Below are 24294 nucleotides of genomic sequence, written 5' to 3'. Positions count from 1 at the left end.
CCCGGCGGCAGTACAAAAAATTCAGCATGGAGTGTTGGGTCTTCATCGACATCCCAATAACGGGATGCAAATGGGTTCCATGCTTGCCTCCAGTGGGGTTTCCAACCCATCATGGGAGGCACCACTGGAAGACCCCGCTATAAATTCACACAGGCGTTAAACCAATTTCAGAGCCTCCCCCCATATTCCCCATCCCACACCCACTATTGAACCCACTGGCGAGAGCTTGAGAGAATTCATCCTTGGTGTCTACAAACACAAAATCCAACAACGAGGCGTGTGAAGAAACCATTTCATCATAAGCAGATATGAACAGCTGCTAGTCACTCCCCATTGCAATGGTTTAGGTCAGTGAGATACCCTTAATTACGACTCAGGAGAGAAGATTGGTAATTCAAAGGCTTTAATTACCAGAGAACCGGACAGCTGCCGAGAAGTGTGCTCACAGCATACTGCCCAGTGAGCATCACCTTATATACCGTTTCCTGGGGGCGGAGCCAGAGGCAGAGTCCCCCAGGATTCCAAGCCTGGTCTTAAAGGGCCAATGTATTAAAGGCAAGGTACAGTTACAGCAGTTATACCGATACCATTCATCACAGTCAGTGAATCCTTTGAGTGGATAATTAAATGGGAGTATTGATTGTGGTCATGTGATTGAAATTGGTTTGAAACAGCAAATTTTTTATGTCCTTTTTTCCAAGACAGGCCAGAGCAAGTCAGTCTGGGACCAATAGGACAGAGGGATCATCCACCAGCAAGAAGAAATGGACTTTACCTAAAACAGACAACCATTTCAGTCAGTGAACACAGGGACTTATTCAATTCCATCTGCAAGATTACTGATTCTTCTCTACAGAAGCTTGGGCACAATTATGTATGAAAAACCCAGAAACTCCCAACTTCCATTATCTTCAAAGAACCAAGAGAATATTTCCAGGCCTGCAACACTGTTTCACCTCAAAGAACTGAGAAAGAATACATGACTTGCTTCTTGTTATTCCGTTTGTGATTTCAGTGCATGCTTAATTGTGAGAACCCATCTTACCTGTACGTATTTATGTTTGTGTGTTTAAGGGAGTGAGTGTTTGTTGTGTTTACATATGGCGAGTTTGGTAATTAAATGTTTATCCTTTCTGGTGATTGTTGCCGTTTTCTTTGGCTTTGGCGAGGAACTGCCCATCGAGGCCGGTCTCTACACTGGCAAGCTCAGCTCAACAGATCCACAGGCCATTTCTTTTAAAAGGTGTTTTGTTCCAAACATGTCCAACATAGTTACAGAACCTAAACATCCAACAGAGTATACAGTTTGTACATATACTCCCATTTAGTCCCCCCTCCTCCTCCCCACGACAAACAGCTTCTCAAATAAAGTGGACCATTTTTAAAGTGAGCTCCAATCTTTTGATCCCCCAGTCCAGCCACTTAACCCAACTTACCTCTTCCAGGGTCCTCGAGCCCCACCTCACCTCCTATGGGCAAAACCCCTGGCATGGACAACCTGGCACCTGGGCACCTTGGCAGTGCCAGCCTGGCACCCTGGCAGTACCCGTGCTATCTTGGCAGTGCCTGGGTAGCAGTGCCAAGATGCCAGATAAGCAGTGCCAAGATGCCCAGGGTGACACACTGCCCAGTACCCAACATCCAGGTAAATTAATTCCTCAGCGAGTGAATCCAGGCCTTGGGTGATTGGGCAAGTGCATATTTCAATGAACCAAATGGTTCATTTAATGATACATGCTTGGAACTACCCAGCGAGAGATCCAGATCACGACGCACTATGAGATTCAGTTGAATCTCACGAGACGCTTAAATCGTCACGATTCCCAGAGAAGGCCACTCGGGAGATTCATTTTGCGAGATTCACTTTGTCCCGGCCGCTGAATCTTGTACCTTGTTGCTGTCAACCGAAAGGTGAAAGGTAATTCCACTAACTCTCCTTGCCTGCAGCACTACTTATTATTAAATTAAATAGCTCAAACCTTTTGTGCCTGTTTTTGGTCATGGGTCTCCTGATTCCCAATCTACTCCGGTTAAACACGCCTGTGGTGAATGTATTCACCATAATGCATGTATGATACTGTAACCTATGACCTGGAAGTGGTGATATGCGCTGCTTCCAGGTACTGTACTGTAACCCCGGTATGGCTCCGCCTCTGGCTCCGCCCGTACCGGGGCCAAATATAGACCCGCCGCCTATGGGCGGCATTCATCTGTACAACCGACTCTGGCTAGGCAAGTTCGTGACTAATAAAGCCTACTGTTCACTCACTCTCTCTGCCTCTCAGTGAATTGAAGGTATATCAGCGCCGAACACAGGACTCTGTTTCATTCCGTTAATTCGTGCCCATTGATGGCATCAGTGAACATAAGAACTAGGAGCAGGAGTAGGCCATCTGGCCCCTTGAGCCTGCTCCGCCATTCAATGAGATCATGGCTGATCTTTTGTGGACTCAGCTCCACTTTCCGTCCCGAACACCGTAACCCTTAATCCCTTTATTCTTCAAAAAACTATCTATCTTTACCTTAAAAACATTTAGTGCCACTTCATGCTCTCAACTGGACCAGGAAATATTTATCAATTTTCTTCCGTTTCCAATCCGCACCTTCACATGGTCCCTCTCCACTTCCTTGACCTCTTTGCCTCTATTCCCGGTGATAGACTGACCACCAATATCCATTACAAGCCCACCGACTCCCACAGCTACCTCGGCTACAGCTCCTCACACCGCGCATCCTGTAAGGTCTCCATCCCATTCTCCCAGCTTCTCCACCCCATCACATCTGTTCCAATGATACCACCAGCAAAAACGGCACATCTGAAATGTCTGCTTTTTCCCTTAACTCGGGTTTCCCCCTTCACTGTCGTTTGACCGGGCGCTTATCGTGTCAGACCTATTTCCCTCACCTGTGCCCTCACCCCTTCCCCGCCCTCCCAGAACTACAACAGGGTTCCCCCTTGTCCCCACTTTTCATCCCACCAGCCATCACATTCAAAGGATCATCCTCCGCCATTTCTACCAACTCCAGCATGATACCATAACGAAACACATCTTCCCCTCACCCTCCCTGTTAGTATTCCACAGGGATCACAGCATACATGATACTATGATCCACCCACCCCCCCATTACTCATCTCCTTCGCAAGACAATGGCTGTAATTCTGGGAACGTTACAGCCTTTTAGACTCAACACTGAGTTCAACAACCTTTAGACTGTGACCTTTCCTTTCTACCTTTACCTCTTTTTAAAATCCAAATAATATTTTTGCCCCAGCACAAACCTCCCTTCGCCCCCTCACCCATCTGTAACTTGTTCTTAGGTTTTGCTTTCAATGGGCACTGACTTTTGTGCTCCCAATAACATATTCTGCCACCTTACCATTTTGCCATTATCGGAGCCTGCTGTAGCCCTTCACGCTGCCATTAATAATCCCACTTATCACTGACCTTCTACTTTGCTCTACCTCCTACTCTACCTCTACTGCAGTATAAAATCCACCACATATTTCCCTCTCTTTAGCTCTGAGGAAGAGTCCTCCGGATGTGAGACATTAATGCTGTTTCCCCCCCACTGATACTGCCAGGCCTGCTGAGCTTTTACAGCACCTTCTGTTTTTATTTCAGATTTCCAGCATTCAAGGCATTTTGCTTTTATCGTTCTATTCCTTTTTCTCTCATCTAGATTCCTTTTCAAACAACTAAGCTATTACCCACTTCCTGTGGCACTGAGTTCCACATTCTAACCACAACCTTGAGTAAAGAAATGTCTTCTCTCTGTGCTAGATTTCGTAGTAACTATCTTGTATTTGTGGACCCTATTTGGGATTCCATTTTTTGGCATAAATGGAAACATTTTCTTCATATCTACCCTGTCCAGCCCATACATAATTTTAAAGATCTGTACTAGGTCACCACTAAATCTTCTCTTTTCCAAAGAATAATGCTCTGACCTGTTCAATCTTCCCGATAGCTAATATAATTGAGAGCCAATATCATTCCTGTAAATCACATTGCAATACCTCAGTGCTTCTATGTCCTGAACGTATCACCATTCATTCATTTTCACTGCATCAAAAAAAAGGCAATTGCCTGCCTAACGCCATTACTGATTCATGATCAGTGCAAGGATTGCAGTGATTCAAGGAGAACATTCACCAACAGCATCTCATGAAAACTAGACATGAATAATAAATGCTGTTAACCGAACGCTGCTCATAGCCTGAGGTTCAATTTTTATAATGATATTTTCATGGACCCAAGGTATTTCATTCCTTTTCCAGGGCTGCTACTTACTAGATTCTTGACCTTGGTACACATGGGAATAGAATCTCTGCAAGCTTTATGAATACTCGTGGTACAATCTGAAAAAGAGAACAATGTTTCAGCAAAACTAAAAATAAATCAAAAATAACAAATGTTAGAAACTTGCAAAAGGAACATATCAGATGAGATATTCAGGTAGCAGCAGATTTTCTGACTTCATTCATGGAATGTAAGCATGGAATGTAAGCATCACCAACATTTTCTGCTGATCTCTAATTGCACGGCCGTTTCAGAGAGTCTGTATTTGGAGTGACATGTAGGCCAGACCATGAAAGGATGGCAGATTAAAAATCCCAAGGCTTTTTACACATACATAAAACAAAAAGCAAGACGGTAGCCAGAGAAAGGGTTGGCCCACTGAAGGACAGGCAAGGGAATCTATGTGTGGAGCCAGAGGAAATGGGCGAGGTACTAAATGAATACTTTACATCAGTATTCACCAAAGAGAAGGAATTGGTGGATAGAACATAGAACATAGAACAGTACAGCACAGAACAGGCCCTTCGGCCCTCAATGTTGTGCCGAGCCATGATCACCCTACTCAAACCCACGTATCCACCCCATACCCGTAACCCAACAACCCCCCCCCTTAACCTTACTTTTTATTAGGACACTACGGGCAATTTAGCATGGCCAATCCACCTAACCCGCACATCTTTGGACTGTGGGAGGAAACCGGAGCACCCGGAGGAAACCCACGCACACAGGGGGAGGACGTGCAGACTCCACACAGACAGTGACCCAGCCGGGAATCGAACCTGGGACCCTGGAGCTGTGAAGCATCTATGCTAACCACCATGCTACCCTGCTGCCCCAGTTGTGTCTGGAGAAGGATGTGTAGATAGCCTGGGTCACACTGAGATCCAAAAAGACAATGTGTTGGGCATCTTGAAAAATATTAAGGTGGATAAATCACCAGGGCCTGATGGGCCCAGAATACTGAAGGAGGCTAGAGAGGAAATTGCTGAGGCCTTGACCGAAATCTTTGGATCCTCACTTTCTTCAGGTGATGTCCCGGAGGACTGGAGAATAGCCAATGTTGTTCCTTTGTTTAAGAAGGGTAGCAAGGATAATCCAGGGAACTACAGGCCAGTGAGCCTTACGTCAGTGGTAGGGAAATTACTGGAGAGAATTCTTCGAGACAGGATCTACTCCCATTTGGAAGCAAGTGGACGTATTAGCAAGAGGCAGCATGGTTTTGTGAAGGGGAGTTCATGTCTCACTAACTTGATAGAGTTTTTCGAGGAGGTCACAAAGATGATTGATGCAGGTAGGGCAGTGGATGTTGTCTGTATGGACTTCAGTAAGGCCTTTGACAAGGTCCCTCATGGTAGACTGGTACAAAAGGTGAAGTCACACGGGATCAGAGGTGAGCTGGCAAGGTGGATACAGAACTGGCTAGGTCATAGAAGGCAGAGAGTAGCAATGGAAGGGTGCTTTTCTAATTGGAGGGCTGTGACTAGTGGTGTTCCGCAGGGTTCAGTGATGGGACCTTTGCTGTTCGTAGTATATGTAAATGATTTGGAGGAAAATGTAACTGGTCTGATTATTAAGTTTACGGACAACACAAAGGTTGGTGGAATTGCGGATAGCGATGAGGACTGTCAGAGGACACAGCAGGATTTAGATCGTTTGGAGACTTGGGTGGAGAGATGGCAGATGGAGTTTGATCCGGACAAATGTGAGGTTATGCATTTTGGAAAGTCTTATACAGGTAAGGAATATACAGTGAATGGTAGAACCCTCAAGAGTATTGACAGTCAGAGAGCTCTAGGTGTACAGGTCCACAAGTCACTGAAAGGGGCAACACAAGTGGAGAAGGTAGTCAAGAAGGCATAAAGCATGCTTGCCTTCATTGGCCGGGGCATTGAGTATAAAAATTGTCAAGTCATGTTGCAGCTGTATAGAACCTTAGTTATGCCATACCTGGGGCGGAATTCTCCGCAAGGCCCAATGCCGTCGTGAAACCCGGAGAGGTTCACGACGGCATCGGAGGCCGCTCCTGGCCCCCTATTCTCCGCCCCCCCCCCGGGGGGCTAGGAGGGCCGTGCCGTTAATCTTGGGCGCCGGGCCTTGTCGCTGGCGTCAAGGCCCGGCGCGCCGAGAATGACGCGGCCGGCGCGCCTAATGACGTCAGCCGCACATGCGCAGGTTGGCCGGCGCCAACCCGTACATGCGCGGTTGCCGTCTTCGCCTCCGCTGCCCCGCAAGACGTGGTGGCTTGATCTTGCGGGGCGGCGGAGGGGAAAGAGTGCGTCCCTTTGAGACACCAGCCCGACGATCGGTGGGCAACGATCGCGGGCCAGTCCCCTCCCGAGCACGGTCGTGGTGCTCACTCCCCTCTCTGCCCCCCACAAGCCACAAACTAGGTATTGGCGCCATGTTCACGCTGGCAGCGACCAAGTGTGGTTGCCGCCGGCGTGAACCGGTCAGGAACGACAGGCCGCTCGGCCCATTCGGGTCGGAGAATCGTGGGCCGCCGTGAAAAATGGCGGACCGCGATTCTCCGAGCGGCGTGTCCCAAAACGCGATACGCCATTTTGGGGGGGGTGAGAGAATCGCGGGGGGTGCCTGAGCGGCCCTCCCGCGTGGGAGCGGAGAATCGCACCCCTGGAGTATAGTGTTCGATTCTGGTCACCACACTACCAGAAGGATGTAGAGGCTTTACAGAGGGTGCAGAAGAGATTTACCAGGATGTTGACTGGTGTGGAGGGCATTAGCTATGAGGAAATATGAAGGAGGTTGAGGGGAGACCTGATAGAGGTCTACAAAATTATGAGATGCATAGACAGAGTGGATAGTCAGAGACTTTTTCCCAGGGTTTAGAGAAGATGTACAAGGCAAGTTTTTTTTTACACAGAGGGTAGTGGGTGCCTGAGGAGGTGGTGGTGGAAGCAGGGACGATAGTGACATTTAAGGGGCATCTTGACAAATACATGAATAGGATGGGAAGAGGGATACGGATCCCGGAAGTGTAGATGATTTTAGTTTAGATGGGCAGCATGGTCGGTGCAGGCTTGGAGGGCCGAAGGCCTTGTTCCTGTGCTGTACTTTTCTTTGTTCTTTGTACCTTCCCGTAGGACATTAGTGATTGGATAGATTTTGATGACAATTCAGTAATAACATGATCACTATTTCTGACACAAGCTTTTCTATTTTAATTCCGGAATAAATTCTATTTATTCACTGAACTTAAATTTCCCGGCTACCATGATGGAATTCATATGCAATCATTCCATGGAGTACATTTAGTTATCGACCTATCATAGAATCCCCACAGCACAAGGAGGACATTCGGCCCATCGAGTTTGCACTGACCCTCCAAAAGTGCATCCTACTCTACCACCCTGTCGCCCTAAACCTCTAGTTTTTCACTTGATCCTTTCTCTTTGGGTTCGTGGCTTTGTGAGCGTGATTTCTGCGACCTAGCCGTAGCATTTCCTGACTTGGAAGACTTGTCTCAGTTTGAAGGGCCCATTAAACCCAGGTTTCGCTCCGGGGATGCAAGGGGAAAATAGAGTCTGGCTCATCAGCCACAGGAACAGATTGGTGGGGGGACGGTGGGGTTGGGAGGTGGAAGGGGTGCAAGTGCTGGGGAGGGCTGGTAGGAAAGCTGACCTTAGTTATCTGGGATTTATTCCACCTGTTTTAGAAGTTGTCACACAGTCTAACCTTCACTCCTCACACTCCCGCACCCCCACCTTCTCCTCATTCACCACCATGCCCTACACCCACCTCCAATGCTGTTGCTCCCACCACCATGCCACCTCATATCTCCATGCCAGGTCCATAGTCACTCACCCAGTATCACTGTGGACGGATTTGTGGAGCCATGTGCAGTTGAAAAAAAAACTTCTAAAAACCTAATAGAACTTTCACTCATACACACTTGTTGTTGCAAAGAAACACCCGTTAATGAAACCCATTCAAAGATTTTAAATCCTGAAAGTGGGTAATTTGTTATATAAGCAAACACTTCAAAGACAGCTAATCCTTTAATATCCTCGTGAAACTGTCAATCAAAATGTAAACTCAACCAAGCATTCATCACTGCAATCTCACCTAACCTGCACATCTTTGGATGCTCAGGGGCAATTTTAGCATGGCCAATCCACCTAACCTGCACATCTATTTACAGTGGGAGGAAACCGGAGCACACGGAGGAAACACATGCAGACACGGGGAGAATGTGCAAACTCCACACAGACAGTTACCTTAGACCGGCATTGAACCCGAGTCCCTGGCACTGTGCGGCAGCAGTATTAACCACTCTACCACCGTGCCATCCAAACTAGTTCTGCTGTAAGATATACAACCTACATATTAACCTGGCTTGTCTCTTATTTGATAAAAACTGTGATGTGTTTACAGGGCATTCTGTTCCTATTTTTAAAATCACCAACGTTTCCTCAGGAGATTGAGATCTGGGGCAGGATTCTCCGACCCCCCGCTGGGTGGGAGAATCACCGGGAGTCGGCCTGAATCCCGCCCCCGCCGTCCTCCCAATTCTCCCGCCCCCCAAAACACAGCCTGGCGTGAGTCACGCCGCCCGCCTTGGAGAATGGCGGGGTCTGGCGCGACTCAATGGGCCCCGGGGCTGACCGAATTCTCCAGCCCGTGATGGGCCGAAGTCCCGCCCCTTCTTTACCGGTCCCGCGGCGTAAATTAGAGTAGGTCCCTTACCGGCGAGACCTGACGGCGCGGGCAGGCTCCGGGGTTCTTGGGGGTCGTGGGGCGATCTGGCCCCGGGAGGTGCCCCACGGTGGCTTGGCCCGTGGTCGGGGCCCATCGATCCGTGGGCGGGCCTGTGCCGTTGGGGCACTCTATTGTTCTGCTCCGGAGGCCATGGTCCTCCACCATTCCCGGTGCAGAAGCGAATCCCTCTGCGCATGCACGGGGATGACGCCAGCACGCGCTGATGCTCCTGCGCATGCGCCAACCCGCGCCGGCCGGCGGAGGCCCTTCAGCGCCGGTTGGCATGGCGCCAAGCCCCTTTCCCGCCAGCCGGCAGGGCGCCAACCACTCCGGGGCAGGCCTAGCCTCTGAAGGTGCAGAGGATTCCGCACCTTTGGGGCGGCCCGACACTGGAGTGGTTCACGCCACTACATCCCGCCGGGACCCCCCGCCCCGCCGGGTAGGGGAGAATCCCGCCCCGTTCTCTGGCCCACTCTAGCCCTAGATAGGAACAGCACGATTGAAGTTATGTTTGCAGGGCCTGGGGGCAACTTTAGGGTCGTTCCCTGGAAAGGCCAAGTGTCATTGGAAAAGGCAGGCACCCACCAACTTGGTGGTTGCAAATAGAGATTGGCAGCCAAAACTCCAATTGAATGCTTCGCCCTGTGGAAGATTGTATTTGTTTTTGTAAAATGGCACTCAGCTTGCAGGGATCTCCATAGATCCTCTGATAACCAGGGGCATTGGGCTACAAGGCCTTATATTCTGGGGATCCCCTAACCTGGGGCATTGGGAAAGCTGTCACATCAGGAGCACAAGGTGGGAGGTTACATGGCTCGAACAGCCCTTTGCCAAGAACAAGCAAAGTTCTGTCCCATCCCTCAGGAACATTTTAAAATGCTAATGTAAAAGGGACGTACATTGAGCAAGCTTGGTCTCTCGACTTTTTCTTGACCTATGCATCTCGGAAAGTGGTCACACATGGAAGGGGGCGGGAGTTTGGTGGGGAAGAAGTAGGAGTCAGATAAATAAACTCTGTTGATGTTTTAAGATGTTAAGATGAAATGAAAATGAAAATCGCTTATTGTCACGAGTAGGCTTCAATGAAGTTACTATGAAAAGCCCCTAGTCGCCACATTTCGGCGCCTGTCCGCTCCCCGGACAATAAGCGATTTTCATTTTCATTTCATCTTAACATCTTAAAACATCAACAGAGCTGGTACGGGAATCGAACCGTGCTGCTGGCCTGCTTTAAAAGCCAGCGATTTAGCCTGGCGAGCTAAACCAGCCCCTAGAAACAAATGTTACTTTATGACAAAATAAAATACTGGCATTTAGATCCAGAACAATTAAAGTTAAGCACTTCAAAAACAGAGATTAGTCAGGTAGGTGTGCATATCGGGAATACTGACACTAAGGTTATACAGGATGCAAACCACTCGGTCCAAATCATTGAATCATAGAATTTACTGTGCCTAAGGAGGCCATTCGCATTTCAGCACATGAACTTCTGCTGTGCAACATTCTGCATCCGGAACATCAAATCAAAGTTTGCCTCTGTAAACTGAAACGTTACTACTCACTGAAGCACTGTAGAACATCCTTTCCACCAACAAGCTTGTCACACACCATGCATTGCACTGTCCCTGAAACAATCCCTGCCATAAACTGATGGCCATTGTTCCATTTCTCCTTCTCCTTGGTATCTTTAAATTTCCCCTGTTAAAGCAAAAGATTTTGGAGGTGAAAAATCACACAGAGCTATAGTTTGCATAAGACAGTTTCACATGATGACCTCAATTTATTTGTATCTGTAAGTACTAACTTTTATAGCAGATGCATATTTGCAAGCTGAAATGTTCTCCCATTTAAGGCCACTGTTCTCAATATAACTGCTAATTGTGTTCAGTCAACTGTCCACTGGCTTGCAATTATTTCACTATTCTTGTCCTTACCATCGCACCACAACTCCCTCCCTCCCAAATTATTGGCCTGGAAGACAGCAAGTTCTCCGGTCTGATTTTCATCCATTAGCTCAGTCAGCCTTGGCCAAACAGCAGACAAACTAACAAAATGATTTGCCAGAGGGCAGCCTCAGTGATGTTCAGCCCATGCTCTAATGCTTGGCCTGACTCGTTATTCATATACCACACATCCAATTTCAGGGCTTAAATGATTTTGCTCCCTCTTTTCAACAAAGCAATGTGTGTCTCCGATAATGGAAAAGTAATTAATAACCTGTGGATAATTTGACTGCAAGGCTGGGGTTTAAATCCTGCCATCTGGTGGCATTTAAACCCACATCCGAACGTTGCGAGGCAGCTTACTTTTAACGGCTAAGCCAGTTTAAAGTCACCAACTCCCAAGTCAGCGGTCTTTCATTTACTTTGCTTCTGTTATCATTGTAAATAGAATTAGAAATAGGTGGCTGGTTTAGCTCGTTTGGCTAGACAGCTGGTTTGGGATGTAGAACAAGGTCAGCAGTGTGAGTACAATTCCCGTACTGCAGAGATTATTCATGAAGGTCCCGACGTCTCTACCTTGTCCCTCACTGTAGGGTGGTGATCCTCAGGTTAAATCATCACCAGTCAGCTCTCCCCCTCAAAGGGAAAAGCAGCTCATGGTCATCTAGGACTATGGCAACTGAAACAAAATTAGAAATAGAAGCAATGGAGACACAAAAATGCAGTGCAGGGGTGAGGGGGGTGCAGGTTGAGGGGCCTGGGGAATGCAGGTTGAGCGAGGTGGCGGAGTGCGGGTTGGGGGGTGAGGGGGGTGAGGGTGTGGTCGGCTGGGGGGGGGGGGGGTGTCCACACATGTGTCATGGGGATCCGCAACTAAGCAGGGTCTCACTTCCTCGCCCGCCGACGACCACGTCCAGTGCCCTCTGCTCGAGCATGGTGAGGGGCCGCAGTTCAGCTGGTCCCCCTCCGATTTTCCTCCCGCTCCCAGCAGTTGTGCGCAGCCTCCTCCTTGGAGGGGGGGGGGGGGGGGGGGGGAGGGCATGCACAGTGAAACCATTAGACAGTCCAACGTATGCAGCCCAGGGGTTGGGTAGATGGTGGCATCAGTGGCCAGAGTGCCCGGCCATGGCGGCTGGAATGGGTGCTGGCATGTGGGGCAGGGTGGTGATTCAGCCATCCCCTGGGGGGGGGGGGCCTGGTTCCAGGTGTGTGGGGAGGGGCGGGGTTAGTGCCAGAGGTACAGCGTGGTCAACTCACCTTGGACTCCTTGAGGAGTTCATGGAGTTTCATCCAGCACTGCATGTCAGTCCGGATGACATTGCCCACCTGCCACCTGCGCCCAGGCACGGCGGACGGCGGCACCTGGCGGCCTTTCTCCCGGACCGGGGTACAGGGTCATCCTTCTCTCCTCCATGGCGTCTAGAAGGGTGTTTAGCTCAGCGTAGCTGAACCATGGTGCTGCTCTCCTTCCAGCCATCTTGTTGACTGGGATGGTGGGGGGAGTGGGGGGGGGGGGGGGGGGGGGGGGGGGGGGTTTGGGTTGTATAAGTGTGGCTGCGGCGTGTGAAATGAAATGAAAATCGCTTATTGTCACGAGTAGGCTTCAATGAAGTTACTGTGACAAGCCCCTAGTCGCCACATTCCGGCGCCTGTCCGGGGAGGCTGGTACGGGAATCGAAATGTGCTGCTGGCCTGCTTGGTCTGCTTTAAAAGCCAGAGATTTAGCCCAGTGAGCTAAACCAGCCCCAGTGTGAGCCTCATGTGCGCCAATCACGGACCCGCCGAGTCCAGCGCCGCTTTGCATGGAATTGATTGCGTTCCACTTGGCAATGGTGCGAGCCCATTTAAAGTCACTGAATCGGTGCAGCTGTTGTGCGTTTTTTTTCTGTCCTGAAACGCCGCGGTTCCCACTTTGCATCAACACTTAGGGCGGAATTCTCCGCTTCCGGGAAGGCCGTCATGAACTCGGCCGAGTTTCACAATGTCCTCTGAGGCCGCTCCTCTCACCTTATTCACCCCCACCAGGGGGCCTAGGAGCGGCCGTCCGTAACTCTCGGCCGGCGGGCCTTGACGTTTGCGTCAAGGCGGCACGCCGAGAATGACGCGGCCGGCGAGCCTCAGTGACATCAGCCACGCATGCGCAGGTTGGCCAGCTCCAACCCGCGCATGCGCAGCTGACGTCACGACGGCTGACTGCTGAAACCCGCGCATGCGTGGTTGCCGTCTTCCCCTCCGCTGCCCCGCAAGACGTGGCGGCTTGATCTTGCGGGGCGGCGGAGGGGAAAGAGTGCGTCCCTTTGAGACGCCGGCACCGATCGCGGGTCAGACTGCTCCAGAGCATGGCAGTGGTGCTCACTCCCCTCTCTGCCCCCCACAAGCTTCAAACCAGCTTTTGGTGCCATGTTCACGACGGCAGAGACCAGGTGTGGTTGCCGCCGTCGTGAACCGGTCGCGAACGGCATCCGGGTCGGAGAATCGGCGGTCACCGTGAAAAACGGCGAGCAGCGATTCTTCCGAGTGGGGGTTGGGAGAATTGCGGGGGGTGCCAGGGGGGGTGTGTCGTGAGTCACCGGCCGTCCCTCGATTCTCCCACCCGGCGTGGGGAGCGGAGAATCGCGCCCTTAGTTTCAAAATCGGTGAATCCAGGCTTATGTTATATCGTAGTCTCACTGCAGAGACTACGTTATATCGCAGTCTCACTGCAGAGACTACGTTATATCGCAGTCTCACTGCAGAGACTACGTTATATCGCAGTCTCACTGCAGAGACTATGTTATAGTCTCGGTAGCACGGTAGCATTGTGGATAGCACAATGGCTTCACAGCTCCAGGGTCCCAGGTTCGATTCCGGCTTGGGTCACTGTCTGTGCGGAGTCTGCACATCCTCCCCGTGTGTGCATGGGTTTCCTCCGGGTGCTCCGGTTTCCTCCCACAGTCCAAAGATGTGCAGGTTAGGTGGATTGGCCATGATAAATTACCCTTAGTGTTGGGTAGGGTTACTGGGTTATGGGGATAGGGTGGAGTTGTTGACCTTGGGTAGGGTGCTCTTTCCAAGAGCCGGTGCAGACTCGATGGGCTGAATGGTCTCCTTCTGCACTGTAAATTCTATGATATCACAGCCCCACTGCAGAGACTATGTTCTCTCGCAGTCTCACTGTTTAAAAAAGGAAGTCGGCAGAGAGCAGGAAATTATAGGCCAGTGAGCTTAACTTCGGTAGTAGGGAAGATGCTGGAATCTATCATCAAAGAAGAAATAGTGAGGCATCTGGATAGAACTTGTCCCATTGGGCAGACGCAGTATGGGTTCATAAAGGGCAGGTCGTGCCTAACTAATTTAGTGGAATTTTTTGAGGACATTACCTGTGCAGTAAATAACGGGGAGCCAATGGATGTGGTATATCTGGATTTCCAGAAAGCCTTTGACAAGGTGCCACACAAAAGGTTGCTGCATAAGATAAAGATGCATGGCATTAAGGGTAAAGTAGTAGCATGGATAGAGGATTTGTTAATTAATAGAAAGCAAAGAGTGGGGATTAATGGGTGTTTCTCTGGTTGGCAATCAGTAGCTAGTGGTGTCCCTCAGGGATCCGTGTTGGGCCCACAATTGTTCACAATTTACATAGATGATTTGGAGTTGGGGACCAAGGGAAATGTGTCCAAGTTTGCAGATGACACTAAGATGAGTGGTAAAGGGAAAAGTGCAGAGGATACTGGAAGTCTGCAGAGGGATTTGGATAGGTTAAGTGAATGGGCTAGGGTCTGGCAGATGGAATACAATGTTGACAAATGTGAGGTTATCCATTTTGGTAGGAATAACAGCAAACGGGATTATTATTTAAACGATAAAATATTAAAGCATGCCACTGTGCAGAGAGACCTGGGTGTGCTAGTGCATGAGTCACAGAAAGTTGGTTTACAGGTGCAACAGGTGATTAAGGCGGCAAATGGAATTTTGTCCTTCACTGCTAGAGGGATGGAGTTTAAGACCAGGGAGGTTATGTTGCAATTGTATAAGGTGCTAGTGAGGCCACACCTGGAGTATTATGTTCAGTTTTGGTCTCCTTACTTGAGAAAGGACATACTGGCACTGGAGAGTGTGCAGAGGAGATTCACTAGGTTAATCCCAGAGCTGAAGGAGTTGGGGATTATGAGGAGAGGTTGAGTAGACTGGGACTGTACTCATTGGAATTTAGAAGGATGAGGGGGGATCTTATAGAAACATTGAAAATTATGAAGGGAATAGATAGGATAGATGTGGGCAGGTTGTTTCCACTGGCGGGTGAAAGCAGAACTAGGGGACATAGCCTCAAAATAAGGGGAAGTAGATTTAGGACTGAGTTTAGGAGGAACTTATTCACCCAAAGGGTTGTGAATCTATGGAATTCCTTGCCCAGTGAAGCAGTTGAGGCTCCTTCATTAAATGTTTTTAAGGTAAAGATAGATAGTTTTTTGAAGAATAAAGTGATTAAGGGTTATGGTGTTCGGGCCGGAAAGTGGAGCTGAGTCCACAAAAGAGCAGCCATGATCTCATTGAATGGCGGCGCAGGCGCGAAGGGCCAGATGGCCTACTCCTGCTCCTAGTTCTTATGTTATATCGCAGTCTCACTGCAGAGACTATGGGCGGGATTCTCCCCTACCTGGCAGGGCTGGGGGTCCCGGCGCAGTGGAGTGGCGCCAACCACTCCGGCGTCGGGCCTCCCCAAACGTGTGGAATTCTCCGCACCTTTGGGGGCCAAGCTCTCACATTGAGGGGCTAGGCCCGCGCCGGAGCGGTTGGCACCACACCGACTGGCGCCAAAACCGGCACCAGCGGCCTTTGACGCCCGCCGCCGGGGCTGGCCGAAAGGCCTTCGCCGGTTTGCGCTTGTGCCGGTGGTGATGTCAGCAGCAGCTGCCGCTGACGTCACCACCGGCACATGCGCACTGGGGGATTCTCTTCCGCGTCCACCATGGTGCAGGTCGTGGCGGTGGCGGAAGGGAAAGAGTGCCCCCACGGCACTGGCCCGCCCGCCGATCGGTGGGCCCCGATCGCGGGCCTGGCCCCCGTGGCGGCACCCCCGGGGTCCAATCGCCCCGCGCCCCCCCCCAGGACCCCGGGGGCCCTACCGCGCCACCAATCCCGCCGCCAGCGGGAGAGGCCTCCCAGCGGCGGGACTTCTGCCCATCGCGGGCCGGAGAATTGCCGCAGGGGGCTCGCCGCTCGACGTGGCGTGATTCCCGCCGTCGCCAATTCCCGGGTGGCGGAGAATTTCTGCCACAGCGGGGGCGGGATTTTCGGCGGCCCCGGGCGATTCTCCAACCCTGCGTGGGGTCGGAGAATTTCGCCCGATGTTATATCACAGTCTCACTGCAGAGACTATGTTATATCACAGTCTAACTGCAGAGACTATGTTATATCACAGTGTCACTGCAGAGACTATGTTATATCACAGTCTCACTGCAGAGACTATGTTATATCACAGTGTCACTGCAGAGACTATGTTATTTCACAGTTTCACTGCAGAGGCTATGTTATATCACAGTGTCACTGCAGAGACTATGTTATATCACAGTCTCACTGCACAGGGCTAAATCGCTGGCTTTGAAAGCAGACCAAGCAGGCCAGCAGCACGGTTCGATTCCCGTAACAGCCTTCCTGAACAGGCGCCGGAATGTGGCGACTCGGGGCTTTTCACAGTAACTTCATTTGAAGCCTACTTGTGACAATAAGCGATTTTCATTTCATTTTTTCATATCGCAGTCACTGTCACAAATGTCAAAGGGACCTTAAAACAACCTTCCTGTTATTTGACTAGTCAAGAAGTGAAGCCGTATGGAAGTTGTTTAGAATTGTTAGGTTAATTAAAAGGGTTGTAATGTTATTCAATTGATTTCAAGCATTTAACAAAATAACACTGATACTACATCACAAAATATTTTCAGCCTGTAAGATTGATAATTCTACTGATTTTTAGCATCTGTAACATATTTAGAACGGTAGCACAGTGGTTAGCACTGTTCCTTCACAGCACCTGGGACACGGGTTTGATTCCCGGCTTCGGTTACTGTCTGCGAGGAGACTGCATGTTCTCCCTGTGTCCGCGTGGGTTTCCTCCCACAAGTCCCGGAAGACGTGCTTGTTAGGTGAATTGGACATTCTGAATTCTTCCTCATTGTACCCGAACAGGCGCTGGAATGTGAAGATTAGGGGCTTTTCACAGTAACTTTATTGCAATGTTAATGGAAGCGAAAGCACTGCTTGATCACGCGGCTGGTAGCGGCATGAGCATCATTGTCGCAGGTCTCTGCGTCGTTCTGTGGCCTCCAGATAGGTGTCATCAGCCACCTACCATCGCAGTGTTAATAAAAACCTACTTGTGACAATAAAGATTATTACTATTGATTCATTTCTTAATCTCTTTTAAAAAAGGATCCGTTTGAATAATGTATGTTCGACCATTAACAGTCAAGGGAGTTGAGGAACAGGAAAGCAGTTGCTTGTGAAGAAACACATTTGTTTTAAGGTTTAATGGTAGAATTTCTTTTGAGTCTTGAGCTGAAGAAGCTGTGCACTGTCTGAATGGCCACAATAGAATTTTGTTTTTTACTAAATCAGTTTGAAGGAATAGCTAAAAGCACCCTGAACTTAAAGTTACACCTTATATTTAAAAACCCAGGCATTGCTTTAATTGATCTGTGCCAGAGGAAACCTTTAATTCTCTGCTGTTAAGATAGGAAATGGTCTTAACTGTTGATTTTAATCGCTTTAGTATGCAGCTTAGGTTAAAATTTGTTGACAAGAGAATGTATTTTTGTTTATGACTGTTTGGTATCAAAATGAAACACGTAACTTGTTTGTAATGGAATGTTTACTTCTGGGGTCTCAGGAAGTAAGTGATTGAGCTGTGACTCCGTTTACGATCCATGTAGCAGGGATTGCGAAGGTGGGGGTGACATGAGATCATTTGCACCTTATAGCCAATTTCTGGCCTCGGGGAGTTTCCCTCTGCTGAGGCCGCACTCAGAGTGATTTCCTGCTGGGGAGCTGATCTCACCAGCAGGAAAACTGTCCGCAGATTGGGCCGCCATTTTGATCAGCAGCCCCGATTTTTACCCCCCCCCCCTGCTTTAATCAATCTCCCTTACCCTCTCGCATCTTCTCCAGGCCCCTGGGACCACCTCCCCCCCATCTCAGCCCCTTTCAAATGCCCCCCCCCCCCCGGCCTGATCCCTGGCAGCGCCAACCTGCACACTGGCACCTTGGCACTGCCAGGGTGCCAGGCTGGGAGTGCCGTGGTACCCACCTGCCGGGTGAGTGTTGATGCGCAACCCTGCTCTGTCCCTGACCACCCAGGGGTCGCCAATGGCCTGGGAGTCCCCTCCGTGGTGCCGTTATGCCTGGTCCATGTTTGCGTGGACCAGTGCTCAATGGTGCCCTGGCAAGGTCTCCGAGGCACGCCCATTGAATACATGGTGCTGGATAAATCCGGCATCCGGGTATTTGATGGAGCCATTAGGTTCATTTAAATATGTAGATCTGGACCTCGCACAGCAAGGGCAAGATCCAGATTGCACTGGGCGGAGCGAGTCGGGTGACTCGCAATCGGCCTGACGCCCGGCGCGGAGCCTGATTTGTGGCTCTCATGCGATTCAACCGTTGCGCCGGCAACAATACCAAATGTTCTTGGGATCTTGAGAGATGAGAAACTTCTATGTTTTCTTCATTGCTTTTCGTGTTATGTAAAACCATGCTTAATACATACTAGTTATTCATACCTTGTAAGTCAAGTACAACTGAGGGCCCCAGAGTTAGAAATTAAAAATTTGGAACTTGTATTTTTTAATTACAAATGGTTTTATACCTCAAAACCCTAAACCTTAGAAGCCCCAACAATAAATGACTAGCCACATGTTCACTGCCTTACATCTTACAAGGAAGGGCCTCTGATATATTAACATCATATAGGATGTGCGAGCTGGTTCCAATTGAAGTGCTGAACAGAGAGTACTGGAGATGGAATAACAAAATATTATTTACCTTGCCCTTATTTCTGGTGCTGGTCATTCTGTTTTTGAGAAAGCTGAATGTGCGGCTCACTTTACATTTCTCAGTCTCTGCTTTTGAAGGAATAATGTACTTGTCCCACTCCTCTTCTTCAATTCTGTTGGATAAATAGATTTTGCCAAGTGTCTTTGACTAAATTTTCAAAATTTACTCTAGGATTTAATTCTCACAATGTAAAACAAAATGCATGTCTTTTCTGGTTCAGGAAGCTTATACTAGTGTGCATTTGAAGTACAGAGATCAGAATGGTCCAGGAATATAATTCCCTGGTTTGTACTATGTTACCTGATCAGTCAAGGCAGCAATATGGGCTCACTTTATATCTTTCAGTCAGAGAACCCTATTCAGCATTTCCTGCTGGAAGTATGTTGATGCGGCTATTGGCTGAGAACTGATTGAGTTTGGCTTTGATGATGCCCAAGATTGGTTAGATTGGTAACAGTCACCATTATGTAAATGTATTGTCGCCACAGTTTCAGAGGGCAATAGGCTGCTCTCCCCTTTGAGAGAGAGCTGACTGGTGGCGATTTAACTTGAGGGTCATCACACCTCAGGCGAGGGACAAGGTTGAGAAGGTGGGGCCTTCATGAATAACCTCAGGCGGTAGGGGAATTGGACCCGTGCTGCTTGTGTTGCTCCGCAGTCAACTGAGCTAAGCGACACCCTTCAGTCATAATTAAGGCCCACAGATAAATGAAGGCTGATAACAGCAAGGCAGATACTGTTTCTATAACATCAAGAAGTCCACACATTAGGAGAGGAGGCGAGAAAATGATAAAAATTGGAAAAACCCTTCAGTCACAGATGAATCTTACACATTGCAAATTGACACAATTTTGAGAAACTTCACGGAATAAGGTTATGTAATCTAGATGATAAATCTTACATTTTGTTATTAGCATGATAATATAGTACACAGTCATTACAGAATGTCATCAGTTGCTGCAAACAAGTCAGTATTTTAGGGTGAGTGACATTAGCTAGTAAAGCCATGAAGAGACTGCTGATACATAACAATCAGCTGCAAGCACAGTACACTCACAAACTTAGCCTTTGAAGATCAGAAGCAAAATTAGTACAAAGCGGAAAATGTCCCTCGAGGCCTGATGGTTAATTTACAAACTTGTGCTACATTTCCTTTTTGAGTTAGTTGAATGCTAATTTGCATTTATATATGAATGCACTTGCCTGTGTTGCTTTGATGGACAGAGCGGGCTGGATTTTTCAGGGTGTCAAGGTTATCAACTTTCTGGCAAAAGGTTGTGGGGGAAAACACTTCCATGTGTATGACAGTTGCCCCCCAGCATTTTGATGCTGGGAGCAGAATTTACTGGTTAAAGGCAAAACCTCCGCTCCTATCACAGGAAGATATCTCACAAGAGACAGCCACCAGCCAATTAGATGACTGATGGTCTGTAGTCCTTGCAGCACCAATGGGAGGGTGGCCATTGACAGGACTACAGGCAGTTCGACCATGCTGAGGAGCCCAGGTAAGTCTGGGATCAGGGAAGAGGGACCGGGGGGGGGGCATACTGCCAATGAGTCCAAGGGGCTCTCAAAGGAGGGTGCATCTTCTTACCTGACACCAGCCTGTGCAGCTAAGGTGGCGGGCTTCCTGCATGTTGTGTGCTTCCCGCTGCAGGTAAAATACCACTAGTGCTAGGATGAGACCACATAAGAGCCTCAATAGGTACATGGCCAGGCAGGCTTTGGTGCGCCCACCCCTCCCCCACCTCAAGTTTTCAGAGAGTCTGAGGCAGGTGAGTAGGTAGCAGGAAAGACACACAGTGGATTTTAATGTGTGTTTTGGAGGAGCCCTCTTGTTACTCCCACCTTCACATTCAGGTAAGCACTTTTGAAACACTTGCAGATGGCAGCCTGAGACACCAGCCTGCCCTTTAAGGAACGTTTCTTCGGCAGCATGTGGAACGAGTTGTCCTGAATGCAGCTTGTCTCAAACATTAGGCTCATTGTTTGCATATTTGTTTGTGACTACAGCCTAATTTAGCCATTTTATTTCAATGTTCCAATGAATTTTCATCAACAACAGAGTAAAGATCCTTCTCCATTGCACATCTCGATCGGATTTTAGACTTGGGTGGGGAGTGTCAAAAGTGGCAAATTTATTTACTTTAACCAAAATAGTGTGAACTGTGGCAAACCTATATTTAGCACAAATAAAATTATTTACGCCTAGAAGAAAACTTTAGATAGCAGGTGTTATTAAGGTTGTTATTAACACACTCCATTGTTCACAGAATAGAGAAATATTGGGCGGGATTTTCTGATCCTGAGGCTAAGTGTTGACGCCATTGTAAACGCTGTCGCATTTCTCAACAGCATCAACATGGCCTCAGGAGCAGCGATTCTGACCCCTACAGGGGGCCAGCACGGCACTGGAGCAACCCACTCCGCTCCAGCTGCCAATACCGGCATCAGATGGGCGCCGCAGGTCTGCGCATGTGCAGTGGAGGCGGCGCCAACGCGCACATGCGCGTTGGCTCCCTTCTCTGCGCCGGCCCCGACACAACATGGCGTAGGGCTACAGGGGCTGGCACAGAACAAAAGAGGCCCTCAGCCCAAGAGGCTGGCCTGCCGATTGGTAGGCCCCGATCACGGGCCAGGCCATAGCAGAGGGCCCCCACCCCCCCCCCCACCCCACCACCACCATGCCACCCCTGGATCCATTCATGCTGAGGTCCCGACTAGGGATCTTAAGACTAGGTGCGAACGGCGCCGACGGGATTTGGGTTTATTTGTAAGGCCATTCTGCCCATCCTGGGCGGAGAATCGCCGGGGGAAGGCCCCGTAGAGCGGCCTCCAACCGGCACCACGCCGACCCCACCGGTGCCAATGGCGGCGATTCTCCACTCTCCGGAGAATCGGCAGACTGGCATCGGGGCGGTGTCGTGCGATTCGCGCCCGTCCCGGTGATTCTCCGGCCCGCCCTGAGCTAAGAGAATTCCGGCCATTATTTCTATTCTGCAGGAGATTATAATTCAGCGGTCCTTAAAACAAATGAGCTCGTCGAAGCATGATTGAAGATACATTGGAAAAGCACTTTCTGCGTGATGATTAAATATGATTCAATTAATTAGAGTATACCATGAAAGGAATGTGTGCTAATCCAATGTTCTACTTAATTTCCCTGCATTTGACACAAATTTTGATTTAGCGGACCACCCCATTTATCCTACTGAGCAGCTCTATAAACATGAATTTCTGGATAAACGTTAGGTGGATCAATGCAGATAATTCAAAGTCTGCTTCATAAATTTATAGAGTCAATGTAAATGGTCTTGAAGGAGAGATAAGGGGCGGAATTCTCCGACCCCTCCGCAGGGTCGGGGAATCGCCGGGGCCGGTGTAAATCCCGCACCTGCCATGGCCAGAATTCTCCGCCACCCGGGAATCGGCGGGAGCGGGAATCACGCCGCACCGATCAGCGTGCCCCCCCCGCGCTGATCGGCGTGCCCCCCGTGGCGATTCTCTGGCCCGCAATGGGCTGAAGACCCACCGCTGACAGGCTTCTCCCGCCGGCGGGAATTGGAGCACCTCTGGTGCCCGCGGGAGTGGCGGCGCGAGAGGGCCCCCTGGGTCCTGGGGGGGAGGAGGGGGCCACGGGGCGATCGGACCCCAGGGGATGCCCCCTTTCCTGCGATTGGGGCCCACCGATCGGCGGGCGGGCCAGTGCCGTGGGGGCACTCTTTTTCTTTCGCCACCGCCACGGCCTCCACCATGGCTGAGGCGGAAGAGACTCCACCTACCGCGCATGCGCCGGTGGTGACGTCAGCAGCCGCTGATGCACCGACGCATGCGCGAACTGGCGAAGGCCTTTCGGCCAGCCCCGTCGCCGGGCGGCGGGCGACAAAGACCGTTGGCGCCGGTCTGGCGCCAGTCGGCGTGGCGCCAACCACTCTGCGCGGGCCTAGCCCCTAAAGGTGCAGAGAATTGGGGCAGCACGGTAGCATGGTGGTTAGCATAAATGCTTCACAGCTCCAGGGTCCCAGGTTCGATTCCCGGCTGGGTCACTGTCTGTGCGGAGTCTGCACGTCCTCCCCGTGTGTGCGTGGGTTTCCTCCGGGTGCTCCGGTTTCCTCCCACAGTCCAAAGATGTGCGGGTTAGGTGGATTGGCCACGCTAAATTGCCCGTACTGTTCTATGTTCTAATTCCACACCTTTGGCGAGACCCGACGCCGCAGTGGTTGGCGCCACTCCGCTACGCCGGGACCCCCCACCCCGCCGGGTAGGGGAGAATCCCGACCCTGGTCTGTTTAAGTTTCAAAATCTGAAGTTATTTAAATCATCAGTCGGTATAGATGAATGCTGCCACATTTTGGGAATGGGAAAGTGAAAAGGGGAGAGAACTCCCCTATTTTTCAAAAGTTACTTGCAGTCAATTCAGCGATACAAGCTCACAATAAAGGGCAAAGCTGACACAATTAATTTATTTGTTGTTACAATGAGTGGTAGAAAATAGATAAATCCCATAGTGAAATTGCATTCTTTAAGGTTCATGTACTTTATGGAAGATAAACCAATTTGTCGGTGAACTTGGCCGAGTTTAACTCAAATGCTTATCAGTTCACCTTCTAAAGACAAGAGAAACACACACTGGGGCCCCTGTGAGATCATAATGTCCAGGTTTGAGTAATGAGGGACCCTCCAGCTCTCCTTCTCCAGGTTGTCAAGGGGATGAAATTAGCTTACAGGAGTGATGAATAACACCAAGTCCAAGAGAATAGTGCCAACCCTAAAATAAAAAATGTAAAATGCCGAAACAGCTTTAAACCTGTTTCCTGTCAATGTTTGAACAGCAGAGTTCAAAGAACAGGCCACTACAGGGATGGGGGCAGCACTACCCAACAAGCAGAGGGGGAAAATGGATACTTCACGGTGCAGAGATAGAAGGGCTAGCTGAAGGCCCAAAGCTCATTGGGAGGCAATATCAAGAAGTGTCAGACGATAGGCTGAACTCTATTGGGTCTGATGGCAGGTGGCACAGTATAGTTTATCATAAAGATGGTACGCCAAGCATTACAGTCTGGTCAGATGTAACCAGTGTGATGTGTAATTACAGCATGAGATATTTACATGGATTCTAAATACAAATGAAGGAATTTCTAATTGAAAATTCAGCGCATATGCCAAAACAAATGACGGCCAGCAGTAAGATTATATAAAGAGAAGATCATGCAAATGCAGTTTTTTGAAAATATATGTAAATGTAGAAAACCAGTTGATGTGGGAATATGGTAGTAGAGGGAGGGTAGCAGTTGGCTCAGTCACAT

The 24294-nt window shown here is 49.6% G+C and overlaps 1 protein-coding gene across 2 annotated transcripts in view; it reads right to left on the bottom strand.

The window, feature by feature from the left end:
- arhgef28a (Rho guanine nucleotide exchange factor (GEF) 28a) overlaps positions 1-24294 on the bottom strand; it is a 571388-nt gene that overhangs the window by 212941 nt on the left and 334153 nt on the right. For both annotated transcript variants that reach the window (XM_038805467.1, XM_038805468.1), the window contains 3 exons: positions 18977-19100; positions 10580-10715; positions 4293-4360 (listed from right to left, as the gene is read on the bottom strand). In XM_038805467.1, the coding sequence (XP_038661395.1) occupies positions 4293-4360; positions 10580-10715; positions 18977-19100 (328 nt within the window). The remainder of the gene's footprint in view (positions 1-4292; positions 4361-10579; positions 10716-18976; positions 19101-24294) is intronic.

The sequence above is a fragment of the Scyliorhinus canicula genome, chromosome 8 (genome assembly GCF_902713615.1).
Source record: "Scyliorhinus canicula chromosome 8, sScyCan1.1, whole genome shotgun sequence".
Classification (NCBI taxonomy): Eukaryota; Metazoa; Chordata; class Chondrichthyes; order Carcharhiniformes; family Scyliorhinidae; genus Scyliorhinus; species Scyliorhinus canicula.
Note: the sequence above shows the minus strand (reverse complement) of the source record. Positions and strands in the feature narration are given on the sequence as shown.